Raw genomic sequence first — 25,973 nt, 5'->3', positions numbered from 1 at the left:
GGCGGCGCTCTGCGCGGCCCGTGCCGAGGCAGGAGCGCGGCTCCGCAGCGGCAGCCGGGTCGGGGCGGTGTGGCCGTGCCGTGCCGTGCCGTGCCGTGCCGAGCCAGTGGGGCCATGCCGTCCTACACGGTCACCGTGGCCACGGGCAGCCAGTGGTTCGCGGGCACCGACGACTACGTGTACCTGAGCCTGGAGGGGACGGCGGGCTGCAGCGAGAGGCACCTCCTGGACAAGCCCTTCTACAACGACTTCGAGCGCGGCGCGGTGAGTGGGGGCGGCCGGGGCAGGGGCCGCCCCGCGGCGCCCGGCGGAGCCCGCGGCGCCCGGCGGCGGGGCGCTCACGCCGTGCACCCCCGGCGGCAGGTGCTTCGCGCCTCCGTCCTTCGCGTAACCCCGCAGCCTGGGGTACGAGGATCTCCCCGCGCTTTCCTTATGAGTGCGAGGGGAATCTGTTTGCTGATACATAATTTATGATTGACGGCATGTCCGCAGATATGCAGATACGGTCCCAGGTCATTTATAACCCAAATTCTGAGGAAGATGCTCTAGCAAATTCAGAGGTGTGCGGACTTACTAGCCATTACTGTTGAAGTTACTCGCCCTCACAATTAAACATTCATTATTCAGAAATGTTGTTATCCAGATCTTCCAGGTGGACATCCATACAGTCTTTCTTATCCTGTGAATATTCCTGTATTTTAAATAAAGCTTAACAGCATTAGCAAGAGAGGTGGATAAGACCACAGAGTATCCTGCAAACTTGCAAACAGGAACATCCTAACCTGGCTGAGAAGCTCCGGGGTCTCCAGCAACTGAGCACTCTCTTATCCCTTCATTACAAAAGGGGGTTCACTAATAGAGAGATGGCCGTGATGGAGAGGCTTGCTGTGAACCTCCAAATGAATTAGATCCTGTAGCAGGGAGAAAATGTCATGATCTGGGCATTAAGTATATGGTCAGGCTGCAGGGCCAGTTCCAGCAGGAGCAGATATCTGTAGGTGCTGGACTCCCTGGGTGAGGAGGCGATGCGTGGAGGTTTGTGAAAATCAGTAGCATTACAGCAGCGGACATGTGCACCTAAAAGGATCACTTCGCTCTCTTTGAGGATTTAACTTTTAAGCACATTTCAAAGTTTTCCCCTAGGTCCTAGCATTTTATATAAAATACACTGTTAGGTAAGTACACTTTCTAAAGTAGAGACAGCTGCAGATGTTTCCTAGAGGAAAGATCCTTGACTAAACCCAGATCAGTAATTTTCTCCCTATCCAGATTAATTATTTCCTTTCATTTTATGTGTTTGTTTAATACTACAAATGTACATTCATTTTTTGAGCATATATTTGTGGAATAAATCTACATTCTATAAAGTCTCTGGCATGTTGGAAAGTTGCAGTATGATGTGCTAAGTTTTGGTATTGAGAGCAGCATTTACTTGGACAGTGTTGTGTGTTTCTTCAGGCACCTGTTCCCAGAGCTCTGTAACTAATAAGTTGCTCAAAGAAAGAAAGAAAGAGAAAACAAAACAAATACCCCAAACCTAAAGAAGACCAGAAGACTGACAGGTTGTTTGTCAAATGCAGCAATTGAAGTTAACTCTGTTTTAGTATTTCCTTCACTAGCATCATTCTTCTTCTGCAAAACAACCAGGAACACATTTGCAAAAATGTACTTTTTCAGTGGATGGCAGGTATTCTATGGTACCGTCTTATAAGGCTTTGCCAACTTTTCTTATTTCTTTTCTAAAGGTTGGGCTAGGCTCAGTAATTCCAGTCTCCTGGCAGTGGCTTCATTTGAATTAATGCAAATTGTGGCTATTGCTAGATATGATGAATGAAGGCTTGGACCGATTCTGAGTAAGAGATTTGCATATCAAATGTTGATTTGGGAAAGGGATGTGGAAAACCCAAAGGGACTTGCACAATGGAAGCTCAGTTTTCATTTTTATTAGGCTTTCTGCAAGTACTGGACACAAGCAATTTGGAAAGTCCATAATTGTTTTTCTTTACTCAGTGACTTTTGAGTAAGTTCCTGTTGGTGCAGGGAGATTTCAGTGAGTGTCAGAGTGCCACTCAGTTCCCTGTTGTTTTCCTGTTTCCCCTTCATCTGCTTTTTGCAGTGGTTGAAAGAAGCACACTCTCCAGGATTTCCAGGAGAGAAATAGGTCTCTTCCCATTTAGAGTTTTGTGCTTATGGACAGAGCTTGTCTGTGTCATCCCTTTTGCAGTATCAGGCTGGTCAGCAGAAGGATTCCTCAAAGAGGAAGAGCTGGGCTTTTGTGAGAGATTAAGTTGCTTGGACAAGATGCTCTGGGGGCTTGGACAGTCCAACAGTCTTTGTTACTTCTGTTTTTTCATTCAGAACCCAACTGTTTATAAATTTATTGTCTGTATTTTGAGACTATAAGAAGCAAAGTTGAAGAAAAGAGATAATGACAGAGGAAGGAAAAACTGTAAGAGAGCTATAGCACATGGCAGCAGCAAGGCTTAGGAAGCAAAACTGCGTGTTTTTTTTTTTTTTTATTAACATGTGTCCTCACTGGCTTGGATGCAGAGAATGCTGGATGAGCAGTCAGGAGAGGACTTCACTTTCAGCAGTGCCATTAGCTTGAAGACTGTAGTCGGAAAAAGATTAAAAAGATATTCAGGCATATTTAGGCTAACTGATTCTCCTTTTTGCATTACACTTACAAAGACTTATGCAACTAATTTAGGACCCTCTTAAAGATGGTGAAGAATTTGTTTGCCTGAGGAATGAGTATATGCCAAAGGACTGGCTTCAGATGTGACATTTCTATCAACTCTTTGAGTCTGATTCACTCTGCTCTTCCGTTTTAAATGTTAGATATATTTACATTGGTGTGAAGTTGCAGAAACTATAGAAATGCGTATGTGTAAATGAGGACTTTTTTTAAAGGAAATTGTTAGCTGAACACTTAAAGAAGACAAAGGCTAGTCAAGTATTTCAGGCAATGAGGAGTCCATGAGAAAATAAGACTAATTTCAGGCTTTCTGTGCCATACAAGTCACTTGATAGCAATGGGTTTTCTTCAGGACTTGAGCTAAAAATAATGCAATTTCCTTTGTCCAGATAATTGTTTCTGTTCACCTCATTCCTCCTCTCTATGTGACTAGCACAAGAATTGGAACAAGAAATGAGTGAGATGATGGAGCAAAAAAAACTGAGATAGCCAAATACAAAGCAAAGTTGATCTGTGTGCAGTTTATCATTTGTTTCTGTGGATTATGGCATTAGTCTTTGTGTTTTAATTTCCTTTTCACTGATGAACAGAAACAGATAATAATTCAGGTGGGTTTGTCGATTCAGTTGGACTGTGCTGCTGCGAGGTGGACTTCTAAGAACAACAGGACCATGATAAAATGGAAAGAAAGAATTGATGTTGTGTTCGCAACTGCATGTAGAGTTGCATAAGCCAGAAATGCTTGCATCTGAGATACATGGTATGGCAGCCTGCAACTGCTGATGATTTTGCTAAGTATTGTCTAGACTTTGAAAAGAAATACAAAATTGCAGAAGTACTGACTCAGCCTGAAACCCAAGGCTTTATTGTTGTGAGCATACGGTCACTGTTTTTATTGAGAAAAACAGAAGCTGTGGAAAAAATGAATGGGAAATAGGAAGGATTCAGTATTGCCTATTTCTAGAAAGAAAATATATAGCATGGTAAACAATCTGAGCATGTTACTCACATTTTCTAGCCATCATCTAGGATTCTTTGTGCTAATCGAGAAGGGTGAAGCCAGAAAGAACAGACCTTGGGCAATAGACAAAGATCAGGGTGGCATCTGAAATCAGCTTCTGTGGGAGGAAGGAATCTCATCTCCCTTAGCCGGGAGCACAGGAGGTATGTCCTACATTCACTGAGTGCTACAGTTGTCACTTAAGACAGTGTATTATTGTGATTTTTGTTCAGTTGAAAAAAGCTTCTCAGCATTTTTCAGTGTGTATGGCTGGTTCAAAATCATGAATCATCAAGGGAATGAATTCACCTTTGTGCATTATCCTTTTAACTGCTTGGAGACAGGGTGTTAAAAGGGTAATGCACGAAGGTGAATTCATTTCCATGAGATCTGGCAACAAGTTTTTTTTTAAAAAAATAAGATTATTAAAATTTACTGATTCTACTGAAAGAAGTACTTCTGTTCTACTGTGGAGATGCAAAGAAACGAGAGACATCATTTTAATATGTTCGTTGAAATCTTAGCTCCAGGGTTTGGATCCCTCAGTTCAAATCCTGGCAGACAGCTGCTGTCACCCCAAGCTTGCCAAGAACTGCCATGCTATCTGAGAAACACCGGTGGGCCCAATTCCCCTTCTTTGAGCACCTGCTGTGTATGAATGTGCTATTGACATCAGCAATGCAAATTTTGATTTGAGATATGATAAGGCTCCTTTTTAGAAGAAACAATTGCATTTCTTTTGCTTTAAGAGCAAGGGAGGAAGACAGCTCAGTCTGAAATTAGTCTGATAAGTCTCATCAAATCAGAATAAGCAAAGTTGATGCCATTTTGAATATTTGAGCTTAAAATGAAATGAGGCTGAATGTTACAAGAACTTCCAATATCCTTGTTAGCATGAAATAATACCACTTGAGTTGCAGTCTAGCAGTCACGTTCTCAACAGTTTCAAAGTTGATTAGAGCACATCACTGGGGGCAGACAGGCGAGGACAATTTTTCATTCTCTGCAGAACGGACTTCAAAGCCTAATTTTTTTTTTATTATTATTTTTCTTCAACTTCTGTGAGTCAATTAGATGTGACTAACTTTTTGAAAGCTGACAGTTTTATGTAATGGATTATGAGAGAACTGAGGGTCTGCCATCCCAAACTTGATGGATAGGTAGATGTCTTCGTCCCAAAACAATCGTTGCAGCTAGTAAATCATGCACAGCTCATAGAAAAGGGTACTCTGCATTGATCAGGAGACTTGAGCTAAAGTGGGAGAGGAAGGGATGCCAAGGGATCCTCCAAATTAAATGTTTTCTTCTAATCATGTGGGTGCAAGTTGCTATGAATCTTTCTTTTTTAACAGTTGAAATAATAGGTGCTATCTAAAGGCATTTTAAAATGACTTTTCTTCCTTTTTTCTGGAAATCTTTCTTAATCTTTCTTCAGTTTTCAGAGTTGGTCCTTATGTGAATTAGACTTTCCCTAGCAAATAATACAGTAACGGTGGGTATACATCAAATGCCTGTCAAGGGCTGGGAAAGTGCTCCTGAAAAGAACAAACAGAGTGTGGTGTCTTGGTCCAGAGCTAAATGACAAAGTTGCAGGCAAGTGAATTGCTACAGACCCTGCAGCATGTAGAGGAAGAGTGTCTTGTCCTTTTGATTTCAGCAGCTGGCTGGTTTCTAAGAATGTCGATTTCGTTAAGAAAAACCACAAGAGAGTGAAGTCTCATCTTGCAACGACATTATGCTTAGCAGGATCGTATTCTGAGCAAAGTAGGCTTTGCCTACTGCTCTCGTGATTACAATAGCCAGTTCGGCTTTGTTACGATGCACTTGGCAGCCCCCATTTTGTCTGAGCTGTTTAAACTGTTGAAGAGTCGATTCTTGTTCTTCTGAAATGCCTAGCTCTGCATGGTGCTGTTCTGGTGATATGTGAAACGATTGCTCATTTCTTTCTATTCTGCTATTACCTAATAGTGCAAGTGCGATCAGAACGTAATACGCTAGGTGCCGTTCCGGCATGTAATAAGACACTGTGCGCTTCTCAGAAAGGTTAGCCCCAGACGCATGAAGGGGCTGAAGTACCCATTTTTAGGATAAGAGTTCACAATCCTAAACCTATTAGGCAATTTAGTGAGACACTTAAATAGTCACTGAGTCCATTTAGTTATGCACTTAAATTCCTTGTTGAGTGAATAGGCAGAGTTCAGCACTGGAGAATTCGTAGCAGGCACTTTGCTGAGCAAGGCGTGCTTAACACAGGTGAGAAGTGCCACAGGGAGCAGCTGGTTCACAACCGTCCTCCTCCCAGGCCTGGCCTCTTGCTTGCCGCACTGACGGCCGCGCTGCTGTTACGTAGGATTCGCACATTGAAACGATGCTTCACTTTGATGGCTGAAGTCGCCCTGTTGTGTGCAGGTGACCAGAGCTCTGTGGCTTTCAGCGGCTAGAGCACTTAGCTGCTTAGTTTTGCTGTTGCACTTGCCCACAACCACACGCACCCTGGCAGAGGCAAGCGACTCTACACCCATTTCAAGCCATCTAATAGAGGAGCCCTGGGACGTAGATTCAGGACAGGCCTACCACTTGCCAGGACTGCTGAGCTCAGTAGTCAAAGCCATTGCAATTCAAATGGAAGAAGAACATGTATGCTGCTACTCCTCTTATGGTCCTGTGACCAGAACAGTCAGCAAGATATTGAAATAATGGCATTTGGTGGTTTCCTCTGTCAGACCAGGTTCAAATCCACTCCTCAGGCACCACCACCACAAAGCCTGGGCTGGAGGCAGTGCTAGGATAGGTCTGCTCCTCACCTGGATCATTGCACAGCCAGTCACTCAGTTTCTGGGGCCTGTCCCTGCAGGCCACTGATGATATGGGTCTTATCCTTCACTACTAACTTGTCGCAGAGCCCTTGTGACCAGACCCTTAGCATGGGCAAGGACTAACCAGGCTAACTACTGTGCTAGTCTGGACTGAAGTTCCTTCACATTGCAGGAGTCAGGTCTTTGAGCAACTCCAAACTGAGCAAGGAGCTAAGTCAAGTTTCCACATGCTGTCTGAGGAAGTTTTCTGTGAAAACATGAATGCCTAAAGACACTGAGGTACCTACAGAGCTAGATGGGGTTCTTGTGAATCTCTGTTTTCAGTTAGTTGCTTAAACTTTTTTTGTGAACCTGAACCCCACAGACAGAGAAGAAAAGATCATTGTCCTCATTTAAAAAATGGAGAACTGGAGATGGTAGAGAGAAGGTCAGCCATAAAAAAACATGAGGCCAAAAGAATTTAGGTATTCTGAATATAGTTCTTACTCTGAAACGCATCTGACTAATATACACAAATCTTTTCATTCCTAGCCCAGTATGTTCATCTCATTGCAATCCTGCTTCAGTGGCAAAAATAGACAAGTCCTAGCAATACCTCTTCCAGGTACTGCTATAGTAGTAGTAATTACTTTCATGGTCTGCACATTCTTCTCAGGCTTGCATACATTTCAAGGATTAGTACAATTTTAGCTTACATAGAAAAATGTTTCTCCATTTCTAGAGTACTTTGCATCTTCTTATTTGTTCTTTTATCCATCTTTCTGTTAGGTTGCAGCCTAACAAAAGATCTTTCTTTTCTCACCTAATGCAAGAAAGTTCCATGTGCTGATGCCATACCCATCCACAGCAGATGTCAGATATGTTTATGAAATACTGCTTGTGATTTCTGAGGGCTCAGTGGATAACTGATTGTATTTCTGCTCTACAGGTTGACTCCTATGATGTGACTGTGGAGGAAGACCTTGGAGAAATTCAGCTAATAAAAATTGAGAAACGAAAATACTGGTACCAAGATGACTGGTACCTTAAGTATGTCACTGTAAAAACGCCGCTTGGTGACTATTTGGAGTTCCCATGCTACCGATGGATTACAGATGAAAAAGAGATTGTTCTCCGGGATGGAAGAGGTGAGAGCCATGAGAAAACTGATGACTTGTAGAGCATCCAGGATTCCTCCACTTCTCCCTCCCTTTTCCCTGCATACCAACCTTCTCTCTCATGTGCAGATCCCTTGCCAGTTCTCTTCTGAATCCCAGGGGCTGGCCTCTCCCTGCTGGCCAGGACTGGTTTACGAGCAGTTTGTTGGACTGGATGCTGGCTGTTGAGTTGGATATCTTGGGAAGCAAATGTAAGGGAGAGTCCCTAGGCTGGCTTAAATATGAAGGCTGACTGCAATGGCAAGGTTCTGTCTGCTGCTCCTGGAAGCCCTTTTGGTCTTTGAACTAATGTCTTGTTGCTACTTCCTAGTGAGCCCCTAAAAATGGGGCTCATTTTTCCCAAAATTAGGTGTATGGGAATTATCTGGTTTTCTCAGGAGTAAAATAAAAATCCAAAAATAGGCTGCTGAGCAGGCACCAGGACTGATTGGAAATAGCAGTTCCACTTTTCTATTTTATGCTATCAAGTCCAGGAGAAAGGCAAGATGAGATGGATAGAGCTGCTGTGAGTAAGAATGACCAGCTGAGGAAAGTGTTTTGGCACTTCTATACTCTATTCAGAGTGGGTTGTTGGACCTGAGACTTGTGTTTTAACTGTCTCTAATTACTCACATACCAGTGGTGCGACAGGAGATGGGGCAATCATTTGCCACCAAAGTTTACTTTTTCCCCTTCATGTTTTCTTGGTGTAGCTTGGCTGCTATAGTGATCTGCAGCACAAGTGCCTGAAAAAAACTGACACAGTATATGGAGTGGTGGGAAATAATGCGTTTTTTGTCCCAACAATTTGTTGGTTGCCTGGCTAGTACATGCTCTTAGCTGAGAAGTTGTGTGTTTAAAGCTTTTTATGTTATAACTTTCAGTTTCTTTTTGGTCTTCAGAGGGGCTTTCCATACTTTGTAATTTGATTTATAAAAATTCTGGACTTCCAAAGAAAGCAGCTTTCCGTGGACTTCAGAATATGGTGAGGTAAAGGAAAAAAAGCAAGTGACACCCTGCTGATAACTTAAACAAAGCCCACTGGAAGCCTCTGGCCATATGTTATCATTTCCATTATCTCCAACATTTCCAACTCCAAACCCCAAACAGCTATTTCCATGAAACTCTTTCTGACTTTATCTGCCTTCTCTTTTGTATATGTAAAGTGAGTCAGATCCTTCTGCTCTTTCTCCTGATCTGTTAGGAAGTTTCTGTGTTACTTAATGTTATTATGAATACATGATCAGAAGAGCAAAGTGTCAGGGAATGAAACCTCACTGTTTTTTCTTTCTGTTCTCATAGTAAGAAGAACTGCTTATTCCTCCAAGCAGATAGGGGAGAATATGGCTCAAGGAGAGGAGATAGGAGATATTTCCTAATATATAAAAATAAGTCCTCTAGACACTGTAATATAAAATTCATTCACATGTCACTATTCAGACCATTTAATGCTAAATACATACAGCAGGTGTCTACTGTAGGTATCCAGGTTTTATATACAGTTGAGACAGATATTCCTAACTTAAGTGAATTGCCCTTTAGAGGTGCTAAGTTAGGATGTTATCCACTTCCACAGACTGACTGGGGACCTACAGTTCTAATTCAGGTATTAAATAGCATTGTGTGACTTAGTGAAGATACAGTTCAAAAGTTTGAATATCTGGAAACATTCTTGTTCTCCTCAAGACCTGGGCAATGATAGGTAGAGAGACCTCATAATCCTGTGTCTTTCCTCTGTTTCACAGCAAAGCTCCCCCGGGATGACAAGACCCAGATTCTCAAGCAACACCGACGCAAAGAACTTGAAGACCGGCAAAAAATGTATCGGTGAGTTTCCCATAGCTCCCCAGAAAGTCCAGGCCCTGTTCTCATCGAGTCACCATCTAGCTCCAATCCATTACTATACTGGTGCTAGCTGGCAGCCATAGAGAGGGATCAAACATTGAATGGGTGACTCTGCGCCTAAATGTCAGTGTTAAAGCAGAGCAAGAAGTAGCCACAATATGATGTGTCTTGGGGCATACGTCTTCCTCGTGCATGTCCTGGAGTGAGTGTCACAGCCAATGGTCTGGGAATGCTGCAGTGGTGTTAACTAGTCCCAGCAAATCCAACCTGGGTGAGATATGGCAGAAGCAGAGTACATTCAGCTTACCTTTTTGCTGTAAATACTGGACTGTTGGATAAGCGAAACTGTCAGTTCCCATGTTGGCTGTATATTGGTTTTACTTATATGGAATTCATTGCAAGTGAAGATCATCCTGGTACAAGGGGTGTTACCAGTTATTTGAATCCCAAATAAGCCTGTCTGGAAGGCTTTCATGTGAATTCAGTGTTACAGTCTGTGTGTGGGTCCTCTGGCACACAGTTGTGCTTTCAAGGAAGAGTCAAAGACAGATTTTGTTTGCTATTTGTATGCGGTACTTCATTTTTGGAACATGACCTAAACATGTATGTTGTTACCAGAGCTTATCTGCTGCTATAGCAAGCTAGTTTTTGTTGTTTCTTGCTGACAGGTTCAGTGGGTGGTCTGGCTCCTTTGGAGTGAAATGTATTGTGCTATCAAAGCAAAAGGGGAATTTTCATCCTGAGAGGTGCTTCCCTGCAGTTGTTTCCCACCTTTGTACTTTCACAGACTTTTTCTCCTGATCAAGAGAAGGTCACAAATGGAGAATGCTGTCTTTTAACAATGGGTAACTCCAGAAGACAAAACATTTCCCTTTCCTAGAAACATATTCTTCCTTAAAAGTACAAGAGTTTTTTGTACTTCCATCATGAGAATAAGGAACGGAAGGACAGAGGGTCCATTCAAAATTGATGAACTGAGCCTTGGTGTGTGTGTTGTTGATATCATTTGACTAAGAAAGAATCTTTCTTACAAATGGTGGACAAGGAGCAGAGTAAAATATATCTCCAAAAAGATGTATGGCACAAAATTTGATTTATGTATGCAAAAAGGAAGGCAAAATCATTTGTAATTCCAGGGAAACAACAATTTACAATTCAGATGCATAACTGAACACACAATGCAGTCTGTGTGGCAGGCAATTTGGCAATACCACTGAAACATTTTTCCCTAGAAATTGCCGCCTTTTGTTTTGAAGTAACAATTCTTCCACATCAAATGCCAAAGTGAAGGACACAGTGCAAGAACATATATTACTGGGAACAAAAAATATGTGCCATGACAACTAGGAGGTAATGTTCTTCTGAGAAGCTAAGGCAAGGTTATATGTGTCTCTTGTAGAATTGCCTTTTGGAGAAAATTCATGGAGTATGAATTACCTGAGCAATTTTAGCTGCTGGTCATTCTACAGTATTTTTTGCAAATGTGGGACAGATGGCATTCCTGCTCAGTGATTTCTGCATGTGTCTGGCAGCTGACTGTCTCCCTCCCCTAAATTTGAAGCTAGCCAATTTCAACAAAATATGACAAGTGTTTGGAAATATCACAGATACTAAGTTACTTCAAGTTTTGTGAATCTAGGTGCCCAAGTAGATGACTTCAGTTGTACTTCAGGAATCCACAGGATACTGGGAAGTACTCATGTAATACAAGTCATTATTATTGTCCCAAATTAGCCTACTGAGTCACAGAAGCAGTCTAGGTAAAGGAAAGACAAATCTATCTTGCTAGTAAGTTTATGCAGCTAATCTAGCCTCCTCCTCTTTCTTCAGCTGGAAGGAGTGGCATCCTGGCTTTCCACTGAGCATCGATGCCCATTCTCACAGCGAACTGCCCCGTGACATCCAGTTTGACAATGAGAAAGGAATTGACTTCATTCTGAACTACTCTAAAGCGTAAGTGTTTGTGGAACTTTGGGAGTTCTGAAAAAACATTTTGGAGGTGGAATAAGGATCTGATTACCTTTCAGGTTAATATCTCAAAATTAGATTTTTTTTTCTCCTAGATGGATCTTCAGTTAATGAAAATAGGAAAACACTGAAGGAAAGGATATCTGTTTCCTTTTTTCATATCAATATTTTAAGCTTTCCAGACTTAGAGCTGGCTGGCTGAGCCCCTGCATTCTCACTAGGCCCTATTCTGATTGTAGAAGGAAGGAGAGGCTGCTGAAAAGCAGAAGTGTAGGAGACAGGGTTATTCACACCTACTACTTCAGGCATCTGACTAGTTTTCAAAGTTGCCCCCTGGAGATGCCCCTCTCCTTTGACTGTGTAGGGAAATGAGATCTTAAAATCAGACACCAAAACAAGATGGTATGTGTTTCCCCATAAGACCCTGTTGAAGAAAAGTTGTGCCCTGCAGCTCATCACTTAACCACAGGTGGGTGTATTTTGCCTATGGCAATAAAGTCACTGTGCGTCTACTTGCACTTGTCACATCATTGAAAAAACAGTCTTGGCTGTGGGGTGAGCATGAAAAATCTCACAGAGCTCCCTCAGATATTACAGGATTAGTGAGACAAATAAGCCTGCTGTGGTCTCTGAGTCCCATTCTGAGCTGTCACAGATGCCCAGGTCACATATTAGCACATGTGGGGCAGTTGGAGAGGAGGCGAGAGTGCTCCAAGATCACCCACGACTTCTCCATCTCTCTAGTGACTCTGCTAGTCTGCAGGTCTCATTACATTTTGGAAAGGTGTGCTTCTCATTATTTGAATGATCCAATGGTGATTAGGTCATCACATGTAGACTGATATGAACTAGAGAGTTTAATAGCCGTATCGATAAATTTGCAGCTTCGTGTGATAGGGAATCCTTGCTTATCTGAGTCCGTCTGAGGAACTGACAATGGCTCAAACCTTACATGGTAGGAGACCCTTATTGGTGTTATGTCTGTGCAATGCCTTGCTGATCTAAACTACGAACAGAGTCAAATCCTTTGGCTTCTTCTGCTAAATAGATACCTACCTACTTGTTTTGTGAATTGGAAAGTTAGAAGCTTCAAAGAAAACATGTTTTGTTTGACTCCATTAGCTCTGCTGTAGATCTCTCCCTTCTCTCCCCTACATTAGGATCTGTTTTTAACAATAGTATGATGCTTTATAATATTAGCGTTTTTTTAATATCAGGCATTTTTTTCTTTCTTTTTTAAAAAAATAAGCAGTGGTAATCTCTAGCATGTATGAATAAGGTGACGGGTGTGCTTCTGCAGTACATATGGCAAGTAGACGTAGGTCTTTCAGAGTTATTTGGAATAAGGCAACTCAATAACTTTCAAGAGTAGGGGTCTCTAGCTTCCTATCTTGTGCAAACTAGGATGATAGACAAATGGTGGAATAGAAAATGGAGTACAGGTTTTTGTGGACTATTAATACTATAGTATTGATGATACTAGAGAAGTGGCTGTGAGGTCATACAAAGATTTAAATTAATGGTGCAAAGCACAGACAGACACACTCTCCATGCTCCCCCCACAAGCTTACCCCAGGCGCAGTTTAGCTCACTTGAGCCCCAGATGCAAGGGATGAAATATCTGTCTTCTCTCTTCTTCTTGTCTTATTCTAAGAGCCTCTCTCATCTGGAGATCCCAGAATAGTTGCATTACCTGAACTTTATATCTATGCTTAGACTTTTGAAGAACCAAATCTGCCACCATTAACATGAGCTGGAAGTTGAGGTCCCTTCTCACCTCACGAAATATCTTATTTCTCATGTGAGCCTTTTGGACTTAGTGGGATTTTTAAGAAGCTTTAAAGGGTTTGAGACCTTGACTGTAGGTCCTTGAAAAATCCTAGACTCTGATGTTTCTCTTCACCAGATAGTTATTAGGACCCAGCCCTGCAGTTTTTAGAATATATTTTTAGTTAGCAGTGTAATCCTGACCCCCATGGCACAGACCCAGAGATGAGGCCAATCATGTAAGAGGGAAAAGCCCATCACAGCTGCACTGTGGTCCCTAGTGAATAAACTTGTGACAAACACAGGGAAAGGTTCCAGGTAAGAGACAAAAGCAAACACTCTGCCACTCTTTTGGTCTAGCTTCAGGAAACAGTCTAGCTCAAAAAAAAAAGCAAAGAAAAACTCCTTAAAAGGAAGAAGATAGATGTGAAAATACACAAACCTCATGAAAGGTCATTGAGATCTTCTCTTGTTGCCTCAACAATGGCATATTCTGTCAAACTTTTGCGAAGCTTCTATTTCCCAAGTGTTGCTGCTCTTGGTACAGTGTTAGCTGGTGCAATACACCTGCTTCCAAGTCCATTTGGGATATCCAGGTGATACAAGAGCATCAGCAGCTGAAAGCCAGAGATGACCCAGTCTGCCGTTAGCAGACATTACCAATGTGAAGATGACATTCTCCTTCACTCTTCTAGCAGTTCCATTCTGCCAGTCTGTAACATATTGTCCAAGATCCTGAATCACAGCCAAGTAAAACTTGCTAAGCAGTCAACAGGGTGCGGAGGCAGCTATTTTTGTTTTTGGTTGTAATGACACCTCCCCATGAAGTAGGAACCCGAAACTTTATTGCAGATAGCCAGCCATTCTGGAGAACTGGTGTGACACAAAAGAGATTTTTCCGAGGAACGTTGATGCTTCCTCACTGGCACACCGAGCTGAAAATCCAGACACGTGGGGTTTTTTTTTGTATGGACTCTGAAAAGCTTTGAGGAGTGAGTTTGATTGCCCTTCTGTAGTTACGCTGCTAAGCTGTCGGGGCTGGGGACAGCTGTTTATGCAAATGGCATGAAGACACACAAAGGCAGGCATGCAGTCTTCCCTCAGGTTGGGTGCAGTAGAGAAAGACACTGAAGTGCGTTTGGGAACCCAAGAGCAGGAGCAGAGTTGCAGGGTGTAGGGGTGGGCTGAATATGCACTCAAGGAAAGATTTGATGGCAGTGAGAATTGTAAGAGACTAGGAAGTAGTAACCCATGGAAGAGGGGAGGGGAAAGTCCTATTCTTTGGAACATCCAAAAATGAACTTAGCAAGTCCAGGATACGTCTAAGAGATTGTGGTGATGCAAGGTTGGCTTTTTCAGCATCCAGCAAACCAAAATCCTCACCCTGGATTCTGTGCCAGAAACACCGGCTTACGTAGCTGTTTTGGACCAGTATTGCATTTGGGCAGACTCTGCCATTTCTTCCTTGCTCTGATCTCAATCATGTACCATGGAGACATCTGAGAAATACTTGATTTCTCAAGGCAAATGAGTTTATTTCGTAAATCCTAATCCTTTGGAAAGTTGTTCTGAGAGAGGAAATGTGGAAGATTGCTTTCTAGAAAGTGTTCTTTGAAACATCTCAGAACAAACTGATGCCACAGCAAGTTTGTGTCATAGAGTGTCATAGAATTGGTAAGGTTGGAAGGGACTTCTGGAGGTCATCTAGTCCAAACCTCAAACAAGTGGCCCATACGGGGATTGAACCCACAACCTTGGCATTATGAGCACCACACTCTAACCAACTGAGCTAAACCTAACTGGATCTTGGGTGCTGGGCCTGCTGCTTTGTTTGACCAGGCTAGGATAGCCCCAGGTAGGAGCAATCTCCTAAGGAAGAGGGGAGCAGCAGCTACTGGCTCTTGTGTTCAGTGTTTCCCAGTTGCAGAGAATGAGGGCAGAAGCTCTACAGAACCTTAAGTGACAGCTCTCCAGTGAGACAGGCTCAAGCAACTCCTCTCAAGCTATTGAGTTTTGGTGTTTAATTGATTTAAACATCTGCACATGATTGTGCTTCTTCTTGATGTTCCTCTGTGATTTGGGCAGCTCAGCTCATTCAGGTAAAGTCCTGTCCTAATATCTCCCAGAAAGTCCTGCCCAGCAGTTACCTTCCTTTCTTGATGCTCCTGAAAGGTCCTTCTTTGGTTTGTATGATCCTTTTGTGTCCCTGTCAAGTGTCCGAAGAGCTTGTCTCCTGTTCCAGCCTAGAAAGTTGCATGAATTTTGCTTCCTAACATTCCTCTGGGCACCATTTCTTGTGTTGACCTTGATCTGCGTTAGGATAAACATCCTTTGCTACATCTTCCCTGTCTGGGATCCATACAAAAGCCTCTGAATGATTTATTGTCATCCTAGTCCAGATGCCACCTTTGTTTTACTGCTTGCTGTTTCCCTAGGCTTTCTGTGCTGTTTGGCCACTTCTGATTCAATTCTTCTCAAAGTACCTCAATCTAAGTTTACTTGATAGTGAATCTACCCTTCTGGGGTTCTCCTTCCATTGAATTCTTAAGAAGATTTCCTGTGACCTTGTGACCTTTCTTTGCCCCTTTATCTGCCCTACTTATCTTTGTGTGGTACACATGCTTCTCTTTGCACTTTGAAGGGTTGGTGCAAAGCCAGCTTTCTTCTTCAAATCCATTGTTTGCTTTCCAGTCAAAATAAATGTTTAATAGTAACAAGTGTTGCATTTACGTAGTGATTTAGGCCTTGTTGTGTTCTCATACGAGGTAAACTTGCTTGACTTTGTTGTAGGCAGAATACTTCCCTGGGTTAGAGCATAATCAGATGATCTGGCTTCCAGCTCCACGTTCACGCGATGTGTGCAGCCAAGTGACTTGGTTCCTAATGTTAAAGTAGACCATCAAGTTAACTCCCTGCTGAACAGTGTCTGGAGCGCTATTTTATTTGAATACAGATTTTGTATGACATAGCTCTTATAGCACTGCCATTGTGGACTGCCTAGAACAACTCTAGCATGGAATTCAATAAATGCAGTAGCAGGTAGTAGGCTCTTGAGATGCCTTTCATACTTGCATGTATAGCTGGAAGATTTTATTCTGTCGGGTGGCCAATATAATACATTTCACCACTAAAAAAATTGTTGTGGGTTGGTTTATAGAAGGGTGGAGAAGAATGGAGAAAGGCATTGGGGCAGCCAAAGATGATTTTTTCATGAGGGGTTGTTTGTTTGTTTTTTTAGGATGGAGAATCTTTATATCAACCGTTTTATGCACATGTTCCAGTCCTCTTGGAGTGATTTTGCAGATTTTGAGAAGATCTTTGTCAGAATCAGCAACACAATCTCTGGTGGGTGTATCTACATTTGCTCAGGCTCCCAGAATGACTAAGTAGCTGTCTTGATCATTTCTGGTTAGGGTGGAAGTGGCTGACCACACTTCTGATCTCCCCTGCCTTATCATAAATACACTATAATCTTAGTCTGTCAATCACACTAATAGCTTGAAAGACTATTAGTGAAGACTAGAAGTGAAGCTATGATCTCACTCCAACTAAAATTTCTGATGATTGCTCAATGATGTTCTATATTCTGTGCTATCCTGGACATGAGCATCATAGTCCCTTTTGTTTTTTAAAAAGTATTTTTAGATATGTGTAAGGCCTATAAGGATAAATTTTTGAAATTTTTCCCGACAGGGTGATTTTGACAGAACTTCTTTCAGGTGTGAATGTGCATGCTGTTAGAGCAGCAGATCTGGGTACAGGTAGCAAAAAGCTGGGAGTGACCCAGGAGCAGTAGCTTCTTCACGAGGTCCCACTGCAGCCAGAACAGGCAAGTGGACCACAGCCTGAGCAGCCCTAAATTTGAATGGAAATTGGTGGGAGTTAGGTCTGAAAAGCCTTGTGGCATTTATCTGAAATTTCATCTGTTTCCAAAAATAAGTCAGAATTAGTTGTGCATTCTGCCCCTGCCACTAAATATTATGCTGTGTTTGCTATTTTGCAGTTGCATCTCCTTAACAAAAAAAAAAAAAAAAAAAAAAAAAAAAAAAAAAAAAAAAAAAACACCCTTGCATAAGAGTGTGAGTTTCACTTTTATGTTCATTGATGTTCAGTTTCTGGAGTATCTTTCAAACTGTTAAAAACTCCATTGGTGTAACATTAATAGACTGGGGACAAAATATTTCTTTTCTTTAATTCCTTTCAGTATGGTAATCTTGGCTGTTACTTGAAAAACAAGCAAAAAATTTCGGATAGACAAGCGTTTTGAGGCTGATGGGTCATTTCTGTAAAGTAGGACTAGAAAGCCTTTGATCTGTGGGCCAGACCCAACCTTCTGTTATGACCCACAGCAATATAGTTTTGTTTTATTTTACTATATTATTGGATGTGGTAGATAAACACTGTACATTTGTTAGGATGTGGCTCATCAAATGTGTGTGAATGACCAGACTCTACCAAGTCTTTTCTCTGCCAAGAAAAAGAGTTTTCCCTCCTGCTTTGAAGTCATGCGCCTCTTCAGGGTAGCTAAGGGCAGTGAACAGGCATAGGAGTAATTTCTGTGATCTCTGGTGTAAAATAGAGCACATAAGGTGGCCAGAACAATAAAAAACCTAGTTTGTTACGTGTAATAAGATTGCTTCCTGAAGTATTTTTAATACATAATCTAGATTAATTTCATTGATAACATTTCGCACTCATGAGTGAAGCTCTAATTCTGAATGTTTTGAAATTTAAGCATCAGCCTCAATTACAGTAATGTAACTCTCAACCTGCTTATTTGCAAACCTTTGCAGAAACAGAGCTAATGCAGGAGCTGGTTCAAGACTTAGTTTTCAGTCATACAGTTTCTGGTTGCCTGGTGTAGACTTCAGCTGCATCTGCAGACTCATTGTGCAAATTGACAAAATGTCAATTTTAAGTAAGCTGTAACTTTTTCCTCTCTGTTAGAAAACATTGCAAGTTCTGAGACCTTTCTTATTTATTTTTTTCTTTTTTTTTTCCAATTATCACTACGTTCCTCTAGGTCTCTCTTCTTCATCCTTTCACTTTTTCTAGAAAAAATAAGTTGCTTTCAGAAAGAAACTTCTGGTTTGGCTGAAAATGAGCAGTAATGGAAAACTTGCTTTGCTTCATTTTTCCTCTGAAGAAATCAATGGGATTTTCACATTGATCATATTTTTTTCCCCACTCTGAACTCGGAGGCTGAAATGGTGGCATGGCTTTATGAAACTGAAAGCTACAACTGTGGAAAACATACTCTAGTACTACATATCTTATAGTGAGGAGACTTGAGTATCTGAAACTAGCTTTTTTTTTTTTAAGAATGAGATGTTAACTTGGTTTAGTATTAGCAACTGACAAACAGAGGGATACCTCTCACCCAGCTGTGAGAATCATGCCAGCTGCTGCTCTCATTTCCCTACTCACATTACTGTATATTTTGCTCCCCCTTTCTGTGCTATCTTTTTGTGGGTTGTTTCCCTGTGCTGCATACCCTGGGAATTTGAAGAATGGGAATTAAAAATACTCTGGAAGATCTGAGAAAGTGCTCTGGAGACAGAGAGAGTATTTTTCATAGGAGTAGCATTTTTTATCTATCATTACTGCTGGACATGGAGAAACTGCTGATTATCAATTTAATTCATTTTGAAGTGGAAAACAAAGATTACATGTTGATTTATTTTAAGAGAATTTTTTAAATTCTATGGCAACTTTTGAATCTTTTTCTTGCTACTTTAGTTAGTCAAAATTACAGTGTGATGTAATAGAAAAGTAGGGAGGAACCTCACGATGCAATGATACTGATGCTGTGGGCTTGTTTCTCCTTTAGAATATGTGATGCAGCACTGGAAGGAAGATTTTATGTTTGGATACCAGTTCCTGAATGGGTGCAATCCTGTACTGATCCGGAGGTGCACAGAGATACCTAAGAAGTTTCCAGTGACAACGGCTATGGTGGAGTGCAGTCTGGAGAGGAACCTGACTCTGGAGGAGGAAGTGAAGGTGCTGCTCCAAGCAAGACTTCACTCCAGCCTTTCCCTCCCATCTTCCCTAGCCTTCAAACCCTTTCCTAACTGCTTTCAGCCACATCTGCTCTCTTCAGGCTGTACAGTGTGTCATGGCAAAGCTGGTTACTGCTGCAACTTCCTGTTCACCTACTGGCCTGAGCTGCAGGCCACATCTTGCTCCAGGTTCAGTTAGAAAAATGTCATCAGGAGATGAAGGATCCTTTTTAATGGTTTCATCTGAATAATTTCGGACTGACTGATTCACAGGAGCAAAGCACCTCTCTTTTCTAGCAGGATTTTACCTTCTGTCATATACAGAGTTAACTAACACGCCAAGGAAGGGTGAGTGAGGGCAGTGGCTTCCTTTAGTTTGTATAATGAACCAGGGAGTCTTTTTTCTGCTGGCAGCATGAAGTTGGTGTTTGCATCAGTGTCACTGCGTGCATGGAAAATAAATAGTAGCTCTTTGCTGAAAGGCTCACAGTCGGGTTCTGCAGGCACAAGCCACCTAGTTTACACCAAGGTACGTGTTGTCTCAAGGGCGGGTATCGTCCCTGAGGCATTACAAATAAGGGTATGGTGGCTGCAGGCTTGTAACCACAAGACACCAGCCAGCTGCCTTGGCCTGAACTTGCCAGCTGTTTTGTTCTGAGCCTTACATCTTGCACCTCTCTGCTTTTCTTTCTGCTCCTCTGCTGAGTGCTATCTTTCTTCTCTCTCATCTCTCTCCTGATTGCTGCCCTGTCTTGTTCTTTCACACTTTTTGCTGTATTCCTTCCTCCTTTCCTCTCTTTCTGTTAAAACATGTCACATCCTTCATTTTTTCCAGCAAGGAAACATTTTCATTGTGGACTACGAGCTACTGGATGGTGTGGATGCCAATAAGACAGATCCATGCACAATACAGTACTTGGCTGCACCTATCTGTCTACTGTATAAGAATCTGGAGAATAAAATTCTACCCATTGCAATCCAGGTGTGTTTGCTGTCATGATCTTCAAAGGGATACATGGCTTATTGGCTTGGGCAGCCCCCTAAGCATGAATGACTTGAATTTTTTATTCTTTTTATACCTTTCAGCTTGGTCAAAAGCCTGGGCCAGAAAACCCCATATTCCTTCCTTCAGATGCCACGTATGACTGGCTGCTAGCCAAAATTTGGGTTCGCTCATCTGATTTCCACATCCACCAGACGGTGACCCATCTCTTACGGACACACTTAGTTTCAGAGGTGTTCAGCATAGCTATGTTTCGGCAACTGCCCGCTGTACATCCCCTCTTCAAGGTTGGTTTTTGTATTAAGAGGTATGTGTGGGTCAGGGAGCTTATCACAGTAATCTGACAAACCAAAGGGAAGTGAAGTCCTGGTGATAGCCCAGCTGTGATAGCTCAGCTGGCTGCACTGCAAAGCAGCATGCATCTAGCTGCTGTCTTCCAGGTCTTTAACCTTTACACTTGGTTGCTGTAATATTCAACCATGAATATTTGCCTTTTTTTCACTGCTTGTCCTGTTTCACAGCTCTTGGTGCCCCACATGCGGTTCACAATAGCCATCAATACCAAAGCCCGAGAACAGCTTATCTGTGAATGTGGCCTCTTTGATAAGGTAAATAACCGTCTTTTAAAATCTTCATTATTCTTCATACTCCCCACATGTTTTTGTCCTTTAACCATCACATATTGCTTGTTTCTTGACCTTTCTACTAACAAGCACACACTGTCAATGCAATGTACCTACAGGCATACAGTTAAGTGTTCAATTTTTTGAAGTACTCAGTTACTCATCTTGGGACAGGGTGTTAAAACAAAATAATTTCTGATTGCAAAATGAAATTCACCTGGTCTCATAGAAACAGATGGAGGATATAAGGTAGATTTCTAAGCCACAGGTACTGGGCACAGATTCTAGCCGCTGTCATCCTGAATTACCATAAATAGCGGATCTGCAGATATATTGAGATTAAAATTCAGTTTCATGTGTGTTAGTGAAACACATTTTTTTTTATCATGGACTATGGTTCAGATCGTAGGTCAGAGCTGAATATCTAAGCATGATTGCATAAGTGTCTAACATACACCCAGCTCTCCTGGCTCCCCAGGAAAATGATGTGCTGCATTTGCACTACAGGTTGACATGCTGCAGTCTCTGCCACAACATGCCAGCATCCGTGGGGAGGTTTCAGAAGCCTTTTCAAAGAGAAAACTTCGGCCTCAGGACAGCTTTGTCCCACTTGCACCTTTGGCACCAGCCAAAGAACAACATCTGTACGCCAGTGTTACTTCCCTAAGAGAAAATGGAGGTTAAATCCAGGCACTTCCTTTGATTTTTTGTACACTGCTGCAGACTGGCAACCCAGCAGAGGCTCCCATCCATCTGAACAGAAGCACAGTATCTGTACCCCATGCGTGCAGTACGAGCATGATATTAAGAGCTGCCCATGGGGATCCCTGCAGCTCTAGGATTTTACTCCAATGTAGGTGAACAACCAGCTAGAGGAAAATAAGTATAAACTGAATACTGCTACTATGGTAACAGCATATGATAGAAAAGCAAAATTTGGGAGCTTTTATGCAGTGATCATCTAAAGAGTTTTGCAATACTGTCTGTTGTGGACATACTTGCTGCATTTTCCAAATGCTGTTTGTTTGGAGATAGTTTTCTGCTGGAAAAACAGGTGCTTCATCGTTCTAACTGCTATCTCCTGGGAATTTGCAAAGCTCGGTATAGGGTGAAGATGTTCATCTGTTGTTCCTCTGTTGCCATTCTTCTTACAGGCAAATGCTACAGGTGGAGGAGGACATGTACAAATGGTACAGAAAGCAATGAAGGATCTAACTTACAGCTCCCTCTGCTTCCCTGAGGAAATCAAAGCTAAAGGAATGGACAGCCAAGAGGATATCCCCTACTACTATTACCGGGATGACGGCATTAAAGTTTGGGAGGCTATAAAGAGGTAGGAGATGATAGATGCTAGTTTTCTGTAGAAGAGAAGCATGGTAGATGGAGAGAAGCACTGAAAGAGATCACATGGAGAGTCTGAGAAGTCTCCAAGGGTGGAGCTTCCTAACACCAGTTTATATAAATAATTTTCAGGAATTGGCTTAGGTGAATGGCTTAGGAAGATGATCCTGTCCTATAGCAGGGAATAAACAACATTGCTTTGGTGAAAGACAGTGTACTGATAGCTTTTGAAGCAGCTTCCAGCCCCTGCTAGGTTTGCTGTTCAAAGAGTGCACAGACCCAGAGGCTGCTGCTTCGCCCAGATCTTGCTTTTGTGAGGCACAGCTGAGGCAGGGCAAGATACAGCTGATCGGCTGAATAATTGTCTCATACCTGCAATGCATCTTTGGCCTCGCTCAGAGCTCAGCCGATGCTGGAGCCCAGTCGCTGTGCCACTGGCCATGGGGAAACATATGTAGTCAAACATACACCCCTGAAAGATTGCTAATTCCAGCTCTTTTCAGCCCTGTTCTCTAGTACTCTCTATTTCAGAGATATCTGTATAATTACATACTCCTGTATAGGATTTCACAGAGTTTGGTGAGCTGGAATTTAGGTCTGCAAAGGGAATTTGCTTAGTAACTTTTTCAATGATGCACGAAACAAAAGAGGACCCAGCTGTCTTCACCCGCCACATGAGCTCTGCAGGGTTGATGCAAAAATGAAAATGTGAACTTGGTTTGCAAGAGAGAATTCTATTTAGAAACCCAAGCAAGTATCTTGGGTTATAGCATCAAATAGCTATGAGCTCATTTGAACAAAACTTTTCTTAAAATGCCTTAAAATTGCAAGGCCCCAGTTTTGTCAGGAAAGGCAGCAATTCTGGATCTGGAGATGTAATGTAAGTCTGCTCCATCAGACAAACAGCTCCTTTCAGAACTGAACTGCAATCTCAGAATGGACTGATTTGTATGCTTTTTACCCACCACTGCAATTTAATTAACCTCCCCCAAAAGTATTTTTGTATTGTATAAGTAACTTGCTAGATATGCAGCTGTTTCTGATCACATAGCTTTTGAAAAATCTATCCAGTAAAAATCAAATATTTTATATACACAAAGCTGGATGCTTATCATGCAAGCTTAATGTTTAGATATGCGGGTTATGTTTTTGTCTCCTGTGCTTTCTGTGTTTGGGGGTTATCTCGCAATATTTCCTGCAATTGTTAGTGCCCTTTTGAGAGAAAAGGAAGTTAAAATTTTATGTAGTTGTTTTCTTGATGTTCTCTCCATGCTTATGTGTGTTGTCCTTACCCCTCTTCTTTCCTGTGTTTTCTTGTGCTGATTGAGATCTGATATTTTTTCAAATGTGTTAGTGTGACTGTAGTTGTTAGCCTAGATGGAAGGAGACATTACAGTGTCTTGGACTTGGCTGAGAGATTATTCACAGATGAATACTGTGGCTTACAGAAGATGTGGGAAGTTCTCTTTTTAGTGTCTGTGATGTCCTGACCCATGAACACCGTCATGCATGTATCTAGTCACTATGACGGTCACACAGCAAATTTTTAAATGTCTTCTGTGATACTCAGGTTCCTACTTCTAATCTAAATGCAGATGTTTACAAAGATATTCCAACCCCGAAGGCCTCATCTGCATGTCATATGGTAATTTATATCTGCACTGGAGGATATCGAACATACTGCCACATTGTAAGAGAAGGATTACAGTCTGTATGCATTTGACACAGATGCCAGGTGGTGGAGGAAGAATGCATGTAAAGCAGTGTTATCTCTTTCTGCATCTTTCTGTTTGGTTGCCTGTGGAAGCAAAAATTTTGTAAATATGTTTATGCAGATGTCTGTCTCGGTAATAACTTTTGACTATTAGCTGATAGCAGCCACATTGATGGAGTTGCGAGCATCTCCAAATTGCTGTAAGTTAATAGCTTATTGGGGAGAAATCAGGACTGGATAGCAATTCTTAGTCCTATCAGTGAGGTTTTGTAGTCAAATGTTTCACACTATGAGTTACTGTCAAGATACTTAGAAAGAGATTATAAGAACTGGCAGAGCTAACGGAACATCTCAGTGTAGCTCAGTTAACTAGTCATTCAGTCGTGAGATGTGCCCCCACTTGGGAGTGCACCACTAGGTTTTTTAAAAAGTATGTGTGGTCAGAGGGCATCAGCCACATGAGTGGTGTTCAGGGGTGCTCTGAGGTATCCCATGCACAAGGGATGGTGCCTGTGTCACTCTTTGGTATTCCCTGTTCCCAGCATGAGAACTGCATGGATAATGCCAGAGGGAGTTTGCTGAGTGAAGGAAAGGTTATAGATATGGGAGCAGAGGTCTGGGCCGGAGCAAAACCTCCAATAAAAGAATAAGGAGCATAGAGGGAAGCAAGGGGGCACAGTGCTACTCAGCATCTTTTCGGTGGGGGTAGAAGTGACCCTGCTCTCAGCAATGAAGCAGAGTTGCCTCTGTGAATTCCCATCACTCATGGGGAAGAGGTAGGAGGGTGTCAAATCCTCCACGTGCCCTCCCCTCTTTCCTTATGCAGGAGCTGCCCTCTCTGCACACTCAGCAGCAGGAAGGCCTAGCTTGCTTTCTGTTTTTTGGTTTTTGTTCATTTCTTCCCTTGGCTGCAGTTTTGCAGAGGATGTGATTCACATCTACTATGAGAGTGATGAGGTCGTGTGTGAGGATGTGGAACTCCAGGCTTTCGTCAAAGACATTTACGTCTACGGGATGAGGGGTGTGAAGGCCTCAGGTAAAGTGTTATGGCCTTGCCAAGTCTAAAGCTTGTAGGGTGCCTACTGCTATTGGAGCTGCAAGTGAGCTTGTCTTGAACTGCTGGAGACCCTCTGCCTTCTTGGCCCAGCGATGCATGGTTTTATGGATGAGACCCTGGATCAGGCCCACCCTCCCTCAGGAAACTGTCCTTTCCTGTGCCACAGAGCCTCACCATGACCTTGAGCAATTCACATAATTTCTCTAATTTTTCTGTGCCTCAGATCCATTCCTGTACACTGGCAATTGGCCTTTTTATCTTCTCTGTTCAGACTCTAAGCTTGTTGGGGGAGAGGCTGTCTTTATGTATGTATACAACCCCCAATAACTAGGTATGTGTCCCTGCTGTTGGGACCATCAGACCAGGATGGTCTGTGATAGAAATCAAAAGATAAAGCAACGCTTCCTTGAATCATCTCATCAAAACCTTGCACCAAAATAGAAATATCTGACTGCACTTCTCATTTGTCCAGCATTTGTGTAATCATCAATCTTTCCGCTGCCTTCAAGATGAGATATTCGTAATTCTTTCCTAGAAATGTTTTCCTTTGCTCTGTCTCCTCTCACTGCTTCTCATTTCTTGCAAGCCATTGCTTGACTGTGAGAGCTTTCATATGTCACATGGCTCTATTCTCCCACCTGAGTTAACTTTCCTCTGCCCTTCCCTAGGCAGAGAAGGGCGGTTTCTTAGGCATGTTCTTTTCTTCCTTCCATGTGTTTTGCCCAAGCAGATTTTCAGGAATTAATACAGCTGAGTGGGATTCTTCATACTGGTCTGACTGCTTTACATCTGGAAACACCTGTTAGCCAGTGATATGGGCATTTTGGCACTGCATGCACACATATATTTGTGGAGAATGCAGGCAGAACAGTGATGGTTCCCTCCATTACCAGTATGCCCCGATGCATAAATAACACCCTCCTGGGCTCTGCCTGCCTAGACTAGCGAAAGACTGGGGGGACACCTTGTTGTTATCACTTTTGTTTATCAAGCGGTATCAGAG

The 25,973-nt window shown here is 42.3% G+C and overlaps 1 protein-coding gene across 2 annotated transcripts in view; it reads left to right on the top strand.

Annotated features, from left to right (window-relative positions):
* ALOX5 (arachidonate 5-lipoxygenase) overlaps positions 1–25,973 on the top strand; it is a 39,084-nt gene that overhangs the window by 7,981 nt on the left and 5,130 nt on the right. The window contains exons 1-11 of one of the 2 annotated variants that reach the window (XM_085324764.1): positions 89–264; positions 7,443–7,641; positions 9,396–9,477; positions 11,326–11,448; positions 16,469–16,575; positions 19,061–19,233; positions 20,068–20,214; positions 20,319–20,522; positions 20,757–20,843; positions 22,013–22,191; positions 24,828–24,949. In XM_085324764.1, coding sequence (XP_085180890.1) covers positions 115–264; positions 7,443–7,641; positions 9,396–9,477; positions 11,326–11,448; positions 16,469–16,575; positions 19,061–19,233; positions 20,068–20,214; positions 20,319–20,522; positions 20,757–20,843; positions 22,013–22,191; positions 24,828–24,949 — 1,573 coding nt within the window. In that variant the 5' untranslated portion in view covers positions 89–114. Of the gene's footprint in view, positions 1–88; positions 265–7,442; positions 7,642–9,395; positions 9,478–11,325; positions 11,449–16,468; positions 16,576–19,060; positions 19,234–20,067; positions 20,215–20,318; positions 20,523–20,756; positions 20,844–22,012; positions 22,192–24,827; positions 24,950–25,973 lie in introns of those variants that run through there. The other variant, XM_085324766.1, reaches the window with a different exon arrangement.

Source organism: Rhea americana, unplaced genomic scaffold (assembly GCF_003343005.1).
Source record: "Rhea americana isolate MKP2758 unplaced genomic scaffold, rheAme1 scaffold_93, whole genome shotgun sequence".
In the NCBI taxonomy this organism is placed as follows: domain Eukaryota; kingdom Metazoa; phylum Chordata; class Aves; order Rheiformes; family Rheidae; genus Rhea; species Rhea americana.
This window is presented reverse-complemented; position numbering and strand designations above follow the sequence as displayed.